Source organism: Limanda limanda, chromosome 13 (genome assembly GCF_963576545.1).
Source record: "Limanda limanda chromosome 13, fLimLim1.1, whole genome shotgun sequence".
NCBI lineage: Eukaryota > Metazoa > Chordata > Actinopteri > Pleuronectiformes > Pleuronectidae > Limanda > Limanda limanda.
The window spans coordinates 5,385,343-5,399,708 of record NC_083648.1 but is presented as its reverse complement, the minus strand read 5'-3'; the positions used below and the strand labels follow the sequence as shown (position 1 = coordinate 5,399,708).

The following is a 14,366-nucleotide window of genomic DNA, read 5'->3' as shown; positions in this document are numbered from 1 at the left end:
ACACCGAAGTTACAGCAATTTCGCCCTGAAAAAGCCCCAAAATGGAAATGCAAATCCTTCGAAGTACCATAGGGCCTCCCACCGCTCTGTGCTTGGGTTCTTTCAAACACATTCATGTCAGTGTAATTATAGATTTCTTTCTTTACAAAGTGAGAAGTAAATATGTGTGATAAAGGAAGGTCACTGTTTGATTGACAGCCGCTCTCTGTGCATAGCAGAAACGTCACTTCGACGAACTTTGATCAACAAACATGGAGACAAAAGAAGTTAAAGATTTAAACACAGAATCTAAATCACTGCTTTTAATGAATCAAGTCTATTTGAGTTTACAGAACTCAGCTGTGTATCCAGAAAAATAAACCCTAACTCCAGCATAGAGAGGCTGAGTGAATGTGGTCTGGACTCTGTGGAGGAGAGTCATGGTGTCAGAGACGCTGTAGAAGGACAGAACACCTGCACTGTGATCCAGGTACACTCCTACTCTGGAGGACACAGGACCTGACACTGGAGTCTTGTTGCTGTTGTAAAAAAAGTTATAATTGTTTCCATAAAAATGTAACATCCAAGATTTATCATTGAATCCAAATCTACATTCATTTGAGTTTCCTGCTCTGCTGATATTCTTGTATGTGACTGCTACAAAAACTCCTCCTCCCACCTCCAACTCCCAGTAACAACGTCCAGTCAGACTCTCTCTACTCAGGACCTGAGAACACCAGTCAGTGAATCTGTCTGGGTGATCAGAATAAGACTGTTCTTTGCTCATACATGTTACTTTTCTGTTTCCCTCAGATAATAACAGACATTTGTTTGCTGTGTTTGGATCCAGTGTGATTTCCTGTGAATATCTTAAGAAGTCAGCTCTGGTCTCTGGCTCTGGTTGTGGCAGTAAATCATCCACTTCAGACACAATCTGTAAACTCTTTGTCTCTGTCTCACTCAGAATGTCCTCTAGTCGCCCTCTGACCTGTGACACAGCTGCTGTCACTTCCTCAAAGTTCCTCAGAGGATGGATCTTGATGCTGGATGAGTGTGTAGATTCACTGAGTGGTGACAGTGAGGGGTAGTTGTGTAGAAGCTGGTTGTGATCCTCTGTGTTTGAAAGCTGCTTCAGTTCATGGTCTTTCCTCTTCAGCTCAGTGATCTCCTGCTCCAGTCTCTCCTGAAGCTCTCTGACTCGACTCACTTCAGTTTCCTGCTGGGATCTGATCTGCTTCCTCACATCAGAGCTTCTTTTCTCCAGCAGACGGATCAGCTCAGTGAAGATCTCCTCACTGTCCTCCACTGCTTTATCAGCAGAGCCATTGACGGCCTCCTCCTCCTGTTGAAGCAGCTTCACGTCTTTCTCTGTGTCCTGGACTCTCTGCTGGATTGTTTGTCTCCTCAGCCCGAGCTCTCTCTGCCTCTCTGTCCTTTCTGCTGCAGCTGACACTGTGTCGTGGTCTTTATGTTCCTCCACAGAGCAGAGATAACAGATACACTGCTGATCAGTGCGGCAGAACATCTTCATCACCTCGTCGTGACGAGAGCAGATGTTCTCCTGGAGCTTCTCCGAGGGCTCCACCAGCGTGTGCTTCTTCAATGCAGCTGACTGAAGATGACGCTGGAGGTGTTTTTCACAATAAGAGGCCAAACAATTCAAACAGGACTTGAGAGCCTTCAGTTTTCTCCCAGTGCAGACATCACAAGCCACATCTTCAGGTCCGGCATAGCAGTGATCAGCAGGAGCAGCTTGGAGTCCAGTCTTCTTCAGTTCCTCCAGTAGATCAGCTAACATGGTGCTTTTCCCCAGGACAGGCCTCGGTGTGAAGGTCTGTCTACACTGAAGGCAGCTGTAGCTTCCTCTCTCCCCACCTTCGTCCCAGTGGGTGTTAATACAGCTCTTACAGTAGCTGTGTCCACAGACAGTAGTCACCGGATCCTTCAGCAGATCCAGACAGATGGAACAGGAGAGTATTTGTTTGGCAAGGTGATTTTCCTGCTGCTCCATTTCAGCTGCTGCCATTGACTGTAGAACAGATTCACTTCCTCCGAACAGAAACAGATCTCTGCTCCTCCCTCTCTCGTTCACTTCCTCTTTTTCCCACGTTTTAACACACTATTGAAAAGAACAACAGTATGGTCTTACCTCAGCAGTGTTGTCAAACTGTTTTAAGGCAGCTGCTGCCTTTTATGTCAGACTGTTTAAAGGCAGCTACCTTTAAACATGTGATATACTGTTATATTTTTAGACTTTGATGCGGGCCAATTAAAAGTGGATGGAGGGCCGCAGTTTGGACGCCCCTGGTCTAGGCCATGAAAAAGCCCAAAATGACAAATAATAAAAATAATAGGAAATCCTTACAATTTCAATAGGGCCTCCCACCCTGTTTGTCTGGTCATGATACACCTGTGTATCGATTTTTGTGAAGATCGGTCACCTTGTACACGTTCCCTGGGTCCAGGGGGTCTCGGGGGGCACCGTTGAGCCATTTTGCGACACCCCTTGAAAATTCCTCCAGAATATGTACATTTTCACCACTTTGTAACTTTCTGCAAATTTAGGCAAGAATTTGATCATGTTAAAGCCCTCAAAAAGACAATTCATTTGCCTGAAAATTTTTTTTTAATAATAATCCTTACAATTGTTAATAGGGCCTCGCTGTCTGTCAGTTCCTGTCCTAATAATACGCTCATATCATGAATCTCATAAATTTGAGATGAGGAAACACCCAAGGCAGGTAAACAAAGAAGGATAACATGATGAAGATAAAATAATAAAATAATAACATGCAAAAATCTAAAAAAAAACTGAGAAAGTTGATAATAGTTTCATGTTTAGAGTAGTTATAGGTAAATTAGATTTGTTAACAGTTTCATGTTCGGATTTGTTTTATATAGTTAAACACATTTTAATGTTCGGATTTTCATGTTTTATATTTTCATGATAAGACATTTCATGAATTTTAAGATGTTAAATACTTAAATGTTTAGATTTGTTTATTGTTTAATATTTCGTTCTGGTTTAGATTTTTCAATGTTTAACGTTAAGACATACAATTGTTTCACGTTTAGATTTCTTTGTTGTTTCGTTATTGGAATTTTTCCTTCTTTGATCGTTGATCTTTGATCTTTATTAAAATGTTACGTCTAGATTTGAAATATTTGTATTGAGCAGCTGGTGGGTCGGTTGATGACGCTACCGTAACTATAGGCACGTCACGCACAGGAGGAAGCTGAGCTCAGTGTTTCCGCTGCAGCAGCGACATCGGTCACGTCAAAAAAAAAGGGGAGAAAATGTGGAGAATCCAGACGAACTGAGGCCGGAGCTTCTCCGTCGAACCCACGATCATCTCCCCCGAGCAGCTCGCTGTCCGGACGGGTCTTTGTCCCCCACGGGTCGCGTCCGAGCACCGGGGAGTTCCGGGGACGTTTGGAGGTGAACTCGCCCGCCTGAGGAAGCAGCCGCTCGGCTAGCCGCGGAACTAGCTCCCGCTCCCCGCCGGAGAGATGGGCACCAGGGCCAGTCGCCTCCAGGAGGACCCGGCGCCCTCCGCCTTCGGGAAAGATGGTGGCCCCAAGCGGGACTCGTACCGGCGACCCCGCCTCGCCAGACCCACCAGCCTCATGGTGGACTTCTCCGGAAGCTTCGAGGACACGGAGGCCAACCGGAGCCGATCGGAGGAGGGCAGCGACTCGGACCCGGGGCAGCACGGAGCGAGCGGCGACGGAAGCCCCGCGGACCACCACAGCATCCCGGGCATCAGCCAGGCGTCCCCCGCGGAGGACCACCACCACGGCGAGGGGACACCCGGGGAGGACGGCACCACCAGCCCGGAGACTCCCGGCGCCGCGGAGCTCCAGCCCGGGGAGGACACAGGCCGCACGCCCCACCGCACCTTCTCCGAGCGGCTGCCCGGGAATCGGCACTCCTCGGCCCGCAGCGTCGGGGCGAGATCCGCCCGGGTCCGGGGCTCGCACCAGCGGCCGGTGTCAGAGGCTTGGATCGGCCTGTACCGGGTGAACAACCGGCATGGCAGTAAGTGACCCCAGTAACACACTGGTTCTGTTTATACGGGACATTTTAAACACTTTCCATGATAACCCTAACCCTGGGCTCCATCAGCCGCTGAAAGCAGCTCGTACCCGGGGCCACGTTCAGCCGCGGCTGCTCGGAAAGTCCTGGATGTGTCACATCTTGGCAACATGAGCAAAAAGGAAATAACTCGTTGCATCATCAGCATCAAAATGTGCGATGGCATTCAGGGGTTATGACAGATGATGCTTAAATCGGACCGATGATAAACCAGCAGCAGGAAATAGGAAGGAGTGACGTGGGTTCAGAGAAAATGGAGTTTAAAGTTAGAGAGAATATATTTGTTTATTTGTTTATTTAGAAGCATCCCCATTAGCTCAACCCTAACACAGAGCTACTTTTAGTGGGGTCCACATTGAAGACATACATACAGATATCAAACATTTAAAACATACATTACAATACCAATATCAAACATTTAAAACATACGTTGAATTACAAATATCAAAAGTTAAGATACATTGAATAATGATCATGCAATTATATGTTACAGATATCAAAAATAAGTTAGTGGTTATGCAGTTTTACCTTTGTCATGGTATAAAATACTGATAGGTAATTCCATAATAGTGAAAACGTCAAACCATTTAATAGAATCCTACACATGTATGTACAGTACAACACCATCTAGTAGTGTCACAGGTATGTTGTACCCAAGTGTTTCATTATTTGCTTTTTGAACATACATTTACATGTCACGTTTATAATTTCTGTTGGTAGTAGGTTCCATGACTTCATGGCTCTGTATCCCACAGTGCGTTTAAGAAATATAGTTCTGGGTATTTAATCTGATTCTGCATCTAAACATCTCCCCGGGTGTAACAACCCCTCAGTTCACCCAGTATGAAATTAAAATGGATTACATGTGGAATTTACATTCCTGAGGAGATTATCTCTTTTCTCGTGCTTGCTCGCTCACTAGAAACCATCAAGAGGCTCTTTTGTGCAGAAGCTGTGAGGTCAAACCATATATACAGTCTATGGGTCAAACCTGGAAGTGATTACACGCTGGCTCTCTCAGGTCTCACAGCCTGGGGACAGTGTCTCTGCAGCCTGGGGACAGTGTCTCTGCAGCCTGGGGACAGTGTCTCTGCAGCCTGGGGACAGTGTCTCTGCAGCCTGGGGACAGTGTCTCTGCAGCCTGGGGACAGTGTCTCTGCAGCCTGCAGCAGGTTGACAACACGAGCCACTGGTCGCTGCTTCCGTGAAATGCATCTAAAATTGGAACAAGAGTTTGCAGAGGAAGTGAAAGTGGGTGCTTGGTGTTTGTGTCAGACGCACACACACACACACACACACACACACACACAGAGTCACAGAGCAGAAGAGGGCTTCCCCAAACAGTCTTGTGCACAACTACCCCCCCCCCCCCGTATAGACCAATAAATATGTATGTTTAAATATGTTTGTTTTTTTTTTAAAATCGATTTTGGAGGCAGCATGGCGATTTAAAATAGTCATTCACAAGAATCGCGATTTGTAACTAAATCGATTTTCCCCACATCCCTTCCCTCCATCCAGTCTTTCTGGAGAGAAGTGGCAAAACATTGTTTCAAAGGTCCTATGCTTTAATATGAATGTATTATTCACAACTCTCTATCTTGGGAATATGCCAGATGGGTTGAGTAAAGCTGATACCTACTTAGGGTCTTGCTGGCTGCAAGTAAAAAGGCCATCACAAAATGTTGGCTCCAGAAAACAGTGCCACTACAGACTCTTTTGTTAATATTGTAAAACAACTATAAAAATGTACTAGAGCAAATGACTTATTCAGTCAGACTCCAAAAAGATTTAGGTGAAAAACGATGGCAGAAATGGGAAGCCTACTTGGCCAATGAGTGAGACTGTATGCACGCACTGGGTTTGATACTATATGATATTTATTGATCACCCCTGGACCTTGAATTTGGGTAATTGTTCAATGTTTTGTATTTGTCTTTTGTTTAACCCCGTGTGCTAAAAGATGAAAACGATCTATAAATAAAGAGTTTAAAAAAAAAAAGAAGAGGGCTTCCCGGGCCAGCCCTCCAGCAAGTGTAGGGGAAATGGGTCACACAACTTCAAACTGCTGGCAGCGGTTCAGAGATGGAGGAGAATGTAGGGCAGCGAGGGGACGGTCCTGCCTGTCTGTCCCGTCCAGGGGGCGGCTCGGGACACAGACACTGATTTACATGCAGTCAAATAAAGCTTCTAACTATCCTGGGTCAGCTCCACTCAAAGTTAGACACCCATTCACATCATCTGCAGGACGAGAGAGTGTCCTTCTACACGTCCTGCTTGTGTGTCTGTCTGCTCCTGGCTTTGTGTCATCTAGTGGTTCTCAAATATCAATCAATCAATCAAATTTTATTTGTATAGCCCATATTCACAAATCACAATTCGTCTCATAGGGCTTTAGCATGACATCCTCTGACCTAAACCACACAAGAGTCAGGAAAAACTACAAAAAAAAACTTTAAACAGGGTAAAAATATGTAGAAACCTCAGAGAGCGTCATGTGAGGATCTGTCTCCCAGGACAGACACAAGTGCAATAGATGTAGGAATAAGTGTAGTAAAACATCAAGATAAAAGTTTATTAGCAGCATTGATAGGGTAAACATTTTGAAGGATAACTTCAATACGGTATGTCAAGCAGTCCTGCTGCATCATAGGGGTACGTGAGATTTTTTTGTGCAAGTCTAAGTTCATAAACTGAATTTTATATAGTTGGCTTTTCAATTTCATTATCCTAAAAACCCAGAGTCTCCCCCATACCAAGATGGTTTAACCTACCCGTCATCTTTTTATTTCCAAACACTACTAAGAGAGACCACGACAAATGAGCAATGTTATGCATAGTGATGGAGTTTTTTTGAAATTCTCTTTTTATTTAGAAAGGCACATTTCCATCACATACATTAAATACAGTTTTAGTCTGTCAAGGACATAAGAAAGGATGGATGTAGTAAGTTTGGGTGATTTTGTTCATACTGCCTTTCTGGGGTTTTGTTTTATGGACCTAAATTACTCCGTGTAGGAACAATAACAGAGGTAAAGAGAACACAACCGGGGAGCGCACATCACATCAAAAAAAGGAGGATCACACAAAACACAAGTTTATTCAAATAAAATCAGATCTAACTGGTTTTACATACTCAGTCCATTTGGTCCAGGTCTTATAAAAAATGTCTTTCTCGGCCTTGAGGGAAAAAGAGATCTTTTCCATAACATAAATCTCATAAACAATTTCAATCCATTCATCAATGGTGGGAGGGTCCACTTTTAACCATTTCCTCGTGACACATTTCTTACTAGCTGCCAACAGTATAACGAGCAGTTTTTTGTCTTTTATGTTCCACATTTCAAACAATATATTGCCCAAAAACAAAGTTTCACATTTTAATGGGATGTTCACATTAAATACATTGTTAATATGTTTGTGGATCTCTTCCCAATAAGACCTCATTGCTTGGCAGTCCCAGAAAATATGGAAGTGGTTGGCTCCAATAGATCCACAGAGCCTCCAACAAGTGATGGAGTTTTAAAATGTTTTGTTGATGTTTTTCAAATGTTTGAAATTTAAAAGTGTAATGTTACAAAGGTTTAATATATCAGACACTGATGGCACAGCACTGTGTATTACATCTTTTTTTCAACCAAAAATGCTTTGTGCTGGTTAGGCAGGGTTCGTACGGTCATGGAAAACCTGGAAAAGTCATGGAATTTTAAAATGTGTTTTTCCAGGCCTGGAAAAGTCATGGAAAAAAAGTACTCTCCCAAAAGTTTTGGAAAAGTCAGAGAAATTTGTTAAATTCATATTTTCATGTCGTCCATTTACGCTTTAAATGTTTTAAATAATTCATATGCTTTTAAAGAAATACGCTCAAAATATAAGCAGGCATACGTGGGTTTGTGTCATTTAAGGTATACTGTATGCCTTGGAATTCTCATTGTTAGTTTGAATACTACATTTTGTCACTTTTTCGTGTATACACCGAGATTTCTCAAAATGTTTGGTTATGGAAATTTGGTTTAAAAGTTATTTAAAAGTCAAGGAAATCCATTGGTCAAAATGTGTATGAACCCTGGTTAGGGGGTATTTGGCAGAATAAATATCTCACAGGGGGTACATCACTGAAAAAAGGTTGAGAGACTGATTAAGGTTTCTTTAGGAAGCTGGATCCGGGATGTGGGTGGTTTGTGTTTGGGGTAGTTTTATTTTATTTTATTCATTTATGTTATTTTATTTTATTTTATTTCCCTGTGATTTTATTACATACATATGTTATTGTTTTTGTATTAATGACCTATTGTATATTTGTGTTTGTTTATTTAATATTTTCATATATATATTTTTTTTCTATTTTATTATTTGACTTATTCCTAGTTATTATTTTTCCTTTATTGTTTACCTTTGTGTGTCTATATACATTGACAGGTATGAGTACATGTGAATATATATTTTGTTATTGATTACTGTAACATTGATCTGTACCTTGCTACATTTCTCAGTAAAATAAAAAGTTGATCACAAAAAAAAAAGGTTGAGAGACACTGATCTAGACGTCCAAACACAACGTGACACAACGCATTAAACCTGTCCTGTGTCTCTACTTCATCACAGATATCCGTTGTCCTTTCTGCTCGAAGCCTTTCCCCGGGGGTCGGATCGAGGACCACCTGCTGAGCTGCCTCACGTCTCCCCCCCTACCTTACAATAGTAAGTATCGCACGACAGACACGCACCAGTTGCCGTGTGATTCATTTATGTATTTCTAAAAAGCTGGAAACACTAATGGTGGCTTTGTGTGTTTGTTTGTGTTTACAGCGGATGTGCTAAGTAAAGACAGTGGAGAGTGCTCCATCTGTTTGGAGGATCTGGTCCAGGGAGAGACCATCGCCCGGCTGGCTTGCCTCTGCGTCTACCATAAGAGGTAACAGCTCCGTTCACATTACCATGAACCAGACAGAGAAGAGAAGAGGAGGGTAAAACACACAGCAGGTGTTCTTTAAACGTGTTCTTTTAGTCATGCAAAGAAGAACATGGACACGTGTTCTTTGCTCTGCACACGGTGGGAAAAACGTGTTCAGCTCAGATAAAGATTTCTTGATCTGAGAAAGTGTGGTGACCAGTTTAAGGTAGAAAAACAAGGAAGCAGAAGTTGTTTTTTTGCCGTTTCACATACGGGAAAAGAGACTTGTTATTTTCTGTGATCAAATGGTCTCGATAGGTTTCATGATAACCACTTGGGAGGCGGGGCCATCGAGGATCATTCCGATAAACATGAGATGAAACAGATAAGTTTGGCAATAGAAGAAAACTGTGTTCGCTTTATGTAGCGGAAGAAAACACACTTTGCTTGTGTTTCCTTCCTTGTGCCAGTTTATTTTTACAAGTAAATTATTTGAATATTTGCAAACAGAGATTTCACAACTGTGAAGTCTTGTTTCGGCCGCTCTGTTCTTTCACAACCGTGAAAACAGACGCATCATTTGTGAAGGCGCGTCAAAGAGAGTTGTGCAATGTCAGAATGAAAGAAAAGAAATTACCATCGAGTTGTTAAAGGACCAAAGGTGTTTATACATGTTTCAGCCCATTTATTACACATGCAAGTCATTCTCATTTTGTTTTCCCAACTTCTGAGCAGTCTTTTCGTTTCCCGTAATTCACAGTTCAGTCCCTGCTGAGGCCTGAAAGTTACCAGGATGAGTTCATCTTTCATTTTAAAGATCCTGTCTCTTATTTATCCTGTCAGAGTTGGAAGTGCAGATTAATTATAAAATCACTTAACAACTTCCCCCTGACTGTGATGAATAACAAGCGGAGAGAAAGTAGAAACTTAAGCAAATCCAACTGCAGCTGAAGTCGATTTTTTGCGTGAACCAGCCCTGACAACACGTTAATCTTTTTCCTTTTCACAGAGATGCACGGTGTCGGTTTTTGAGCTTTGTCCTTTTCACTCTGACATTCTGATCCATCCAGTTGAACAACACAGATTTGGAGAAGCCGAGGAATTTCAGAGACAAAACAGTGACGGTTTAAAATAATTACAAACTGTGACACATCGTCCCCACACTAGAAGCTGCAACTTGTAAATTACTAGTTTGTTTGGACAGTTATTTTTTAATTGACCTGCGGTTTCATTTCTATAAAAGTATATAAACTTGTTCACAGCTAATTTTTATGATCAAGTTTAGTGTTACTTAGGGTTGCAAAATTCGGGGAATATTCAAAGTTGGAAACTTTCCATGGGGATATACGGGAATTAACGGGAATATACGGGAATTAATGGGAATAAACTGAAAATGTTGTGGGTAATTTATACTAACTGTATTTACATTGTCATATACAGACATAAATATAAACATTTTGTGTGTCATAGGCTGATTTGAGCCCTGAGGAAACTTTGGGCACTTGACTATATGCTTCTGCATCGTTGTGTCATTCTTAACATAGATCTTTGCACAGTATTTGCAAATGTACACAGCCTTTCCTTCTACATTGGATGGGGTGAAATGTCTCCACACATGAGATAGTGCACGTGGCATTGTTCTGTAGAATAAGATGAGAAAAAATAAACTTTCCGCCCCATTGCAACCCTAGTGTTACTTCATATCGTCAGTAAGTGGTTACAATCCTTGTGGGAGCTCAAATCCTCTGCTGAGGTTTTCACATATTAATTAACAAGACTTAATCAAAAAGGAAATCATCTCCGTGTCCTCATCTGGGATCTCTCTCTCCCTGCAGCTGCATTGATTCCTGGTCCAAAGTGAAGCCGTGCTGCCCCGAGCATCCCTTCGATTGACTCCCAGGTCACATGATCCCTCACAGTGACCAACCCGACTCAGGTACGACCTCGTCAGACTCGCTGGACGAACGCTGCTGTAGACGGAGCTCAGTGGGACACATGGGCCGTGGTTGTGAATACAAAAAAAAAGTTGCGGTTACATAATCTAGAATCTAAACAAAAGGTCATTGGGGTCGATCGAGTGCTTTTTCCCAGCAAACACAGATGAGTCATCAATCAAACCACAAGCGTTATAATCAATTTTAAATATTTTTGTATTTTATGTTTGCACCAAAACATCACAGCAAATCTTTTTCAGGTGTAAACCTACTTACCAATGGCTTTTTTTAATTTTTAACTATGACAAAAATCTGAAGAATAAAAGGAAATAGTCTAAAATGTTGATTTAAATTAAGTAACTTAAATAAAGAGAAATAACTTTAAGAGCTTTGACCGTACATTTCAGTCCAGATTTCATTCCGTCAGTCCATAATGTGTAAAGTACCGAGTCTCATAAGCCTGTCCATTTGATTGTACATCACCTTGTACATTACACTGTAAACACATCATTCCGCTGTGAGCTGCATTATTAGTGCATCAATGTCAAGTGGTTCAGTATCCATAGCAACAGGTTTTATGTATAACCAGAGGAAGGTTTACGGTGAACACCAAAGTGTTATGACCAGTTTATTCTATTTCAAGTCAGCGCAGCACATGTTTCCCACAATTCAAGGTGACGTCCTCTGATATGATTATAAAACATGAATGTTCCTTTTCAGACTGTTTAAACTACATTCTTTACAATATGCAGCACTTTGTCTAATCGTCTCTCTCTTCCCTTTTCCCACTTCTACAGGAGACTACACTGAATCCTAATAGAATCCCAATAAAGATGTGTAATTGAATAATCAAAAAGACCCCAGTCCCTCTCAGACGCCAGCCCATATTTGAGTGGAAAGCAGAAGATCCCAGCAGGGGGGGCTACTGGGCGGGACAGCCCATGCTCTTCATTCGGATCAGTCCATTTTGAACTTGGTCTAGACCATTTCAAGCCAAACTCCAACAACAACAACAAAAAAAGAAAACGGCTGCTCGGTCTAATCTGCGGACGCTTGTGGAAACAGAAGTGGAGGAGTTCCTTTTTCTATTTCACGGACTTGGCTCGGAAAAAAAAAAAGAACATGGAGACTCAGACTCTGGATGCTCCCGTGTTATTTTCCTCCCCTCCGAATGGGATCAGTCATTTTATCAAGTATTTTGCAAAAAAAAAAAACGAGTATTGTTCAGCGTCGTGCATCCGATGAATGTGTTTCTTTTCCTCGGCTCAAACCCGAATGAACCGACCCCCCACTGAGAGCGTGAACTCTTCAAACCACAGACACTTTGCTTTATTCTCAACCGGCTGCAGGTCGAGGTGTGTGTTTTGGCGATTGGGGGGGGGGTGCTACCGTTGACTTGGTGTTACCTGTTTTCTATTACCTGTAAACATTTCAGGGGAACTTTCGGGGGGCTAAACGTTTCTTTAATTTTGTTTTTCCCTCAGTAGGTCAGTGTCTCGTAGGTGGTTAGTTAGCGCTGAGTTTAACGTGCTGCTGCTCGGTGAGAGTTCGGGAAGGTGGTCGGTGATCCATGGGGTCGGGGGGGCGCTGGTGTCGGCACCAATTTGAGCACTTTTGTCCCTAAAAAGGTTGATTTTTTTTTGATTTCCCGCAAATAAGGTCTGGGTTGTGAGTGTGCGAGTACGTCTGTGTGTTCAAATGATGACCAGGGACAGGAAATGTCCTGAGAATGTTTGTGCATTCACAAGTGTGTGTTTGTGTGTTTACGTGTGTGTGTGTGTGTGTGTTTACTGTAAACTGCCCAGACGTCTGCTTGGGGAAGCGGGTTAACCTTTTGACATTTTAAAGCTTCTTTTTTTTTTGGAACATCCTGTTTCATGTGGCATTGGTACGAAGTGAGGGAGACTCTCGTGGTACTGGTCTACTTTCTGAAAGCTGTTTGAGCGTTTCCTCCCCCCCCCCCCCCTTGTTCTCTCCGGGGGGGCCGTCCGGATGGTTTTTTGGACCGGACCCCAAGTGACAGTTCTGCCATCTGGCTCCATCAAAGCCAGATTGAGGGATGAGCGGGTATGAAAGTGACGGGTTGAGGGATGTATATTTTTGGGGGGCATGTTTTCACCATGTGGTATCTGCCTCCCCCCCCCCCCCCCCGACACTGCAGGCTATGGACAGCTGATGGTTAATTATTACAAAACCCCCCACCCCTGCCTATTTTTATAAAGTTTTTTAAATATGATATCACATTATGATCATGATTACTGCTTAGCGTGTTGGATGGCTTTCCTTTGCCTTGTGTTGTGCTGATTGCCTTTTGCCCGGTGACGGACCTTCTGGTGCCAGCAGGTGTTTGTGGTGTTTCCGGGGCCGAGCTGAGGCGGCGCCCGGCTGCAGGTCGAGCCCGGGCCGAGGGAAACTGGGAAAGAACAAAAGATTGATTGCTGTTGCTGCCTGCTCACAGGGCGAGTCTGTGCCGTGTGTCCTGGTCGTTCCCACGGCGTGTATAGATCGGTGGCGAGGTCAGACCGGTGCACAGGTTCTCCCCCCGGCTGCTCGGCTCACCCAGGTTCTCTCTCTCCTCTCTGACCCCCGGTGACCTGCAGGCCGAGGTGCTACGACTCGTCCCGCCACTAGAGGGCAGACCCGTGCACGTTTGCTCTCTTTCATTTCGTTTTTGTATCGGAGACTAGAAAAAAAATGATGCCAAAAGTGTGTGAGCGAGTGCGGAGGATGAGGTGTGTTGATCATTAGGTGTTACATTTTGTTGTGGTGATAAGTTATGATGTTGTATACTTTGGCTGGGAGGGGAGGGGGTGGTTGGGGGGGGGGTTGTGTGTGTGTGTGTTTTTGGGGGGGGCTGGGGATTGGTGGTGGTTTGGTTGTCGTTTTATATAAAAAGAAACAAAGAAAAACAGACATCTAAAACCCCACGTTACTCTCATTTACTTTCTTTACCCCCTTGAAGCTGTGTGGTGCAATACCTCAATTTTTACCGATGCTAACTAAACGCTCTGTGTGTAATAAACCAGCTCCTCGCCAACAACAGTGGTGTTTTTGTGTAGATGTCGCTAAACTCCTCGGTTTTAAATCACAGGCCCCCCCCTGTCTGCCCTGTGCTTTGAGACCAACGCTTTAGACGACGAGAATGTTTTTTTTTTTTTTTAAGAGTCACCACAGCAGTATCTGCAATCCCCCCTCCCTCCCTCCCTAGATATGGACAATCTGCCTTTTACTCTGGTAATAAAAAAAAACAAATTGAATTTTATTTATTAAATTGTAAATATGTAATGCAATTCAAGAAAAATGGCTTGGTCTTTGTCTGTTCAATATCCTGTTTCTAAGCTCCAAATCTTTTGTATGTCTCAGAAATGGTTTTTATATGTATTTTTTACAATAAATATGTGTGAGAGATGTTTCGTCAACGTCTGTTTTGTGTCTGTGACGCGTTCGTGTTCAGACCCTAAAG

General features: G+C 43.1%; 2 protein-coding genes across 2 annotated transcripts; one reads left to right on the top strand and one right to left on the bottom strand.

Annotated features, from left to right (window-relative positions):
* Window positions 1-316: 316 nt before the first annotated feature.
* On the bottom strand, window positions 317-1,990 carry ftr66 (finTRIM family, member 66). Its single transcript, XM_061084228.1, has one exon. It carries the CDS (start codon window positions 1,988-1,990, stop codon window positions 317-319), a length of 1,674 nt encoding a protein of 557 aa, XP_060940211.1.
* Window positions 1,991-3,241: 1,251 nt separating this feature from the next.
* On the top strand, window positions 3,242-13,699 carry zgc:66427 (uncharacterized protein LOC406256 homolog). Its single transcript, XM_061084275.1, has 5 exons — window positions 3,242-4,018; window positions 8,681-8,776; window positions 8,885-8,990; window positions 10,805-10,905; window positions 11,701-13,699. The coding sequence occupies exons 1-4, from the start codon at window positions 3,490-3,492 to the stop codon at window positions 10,860-10,862; spliced, it is 789 nt and encodes a 262-aa protein (XP_060940258.1). The 5' UTR covers window positions 3,242-3,489; the 3' UTR covers window positions 10,863-10,905; window positions 11,701-13,699.
* Window positions 13,700-14,366: the final 667 nt, after the last annotated feature.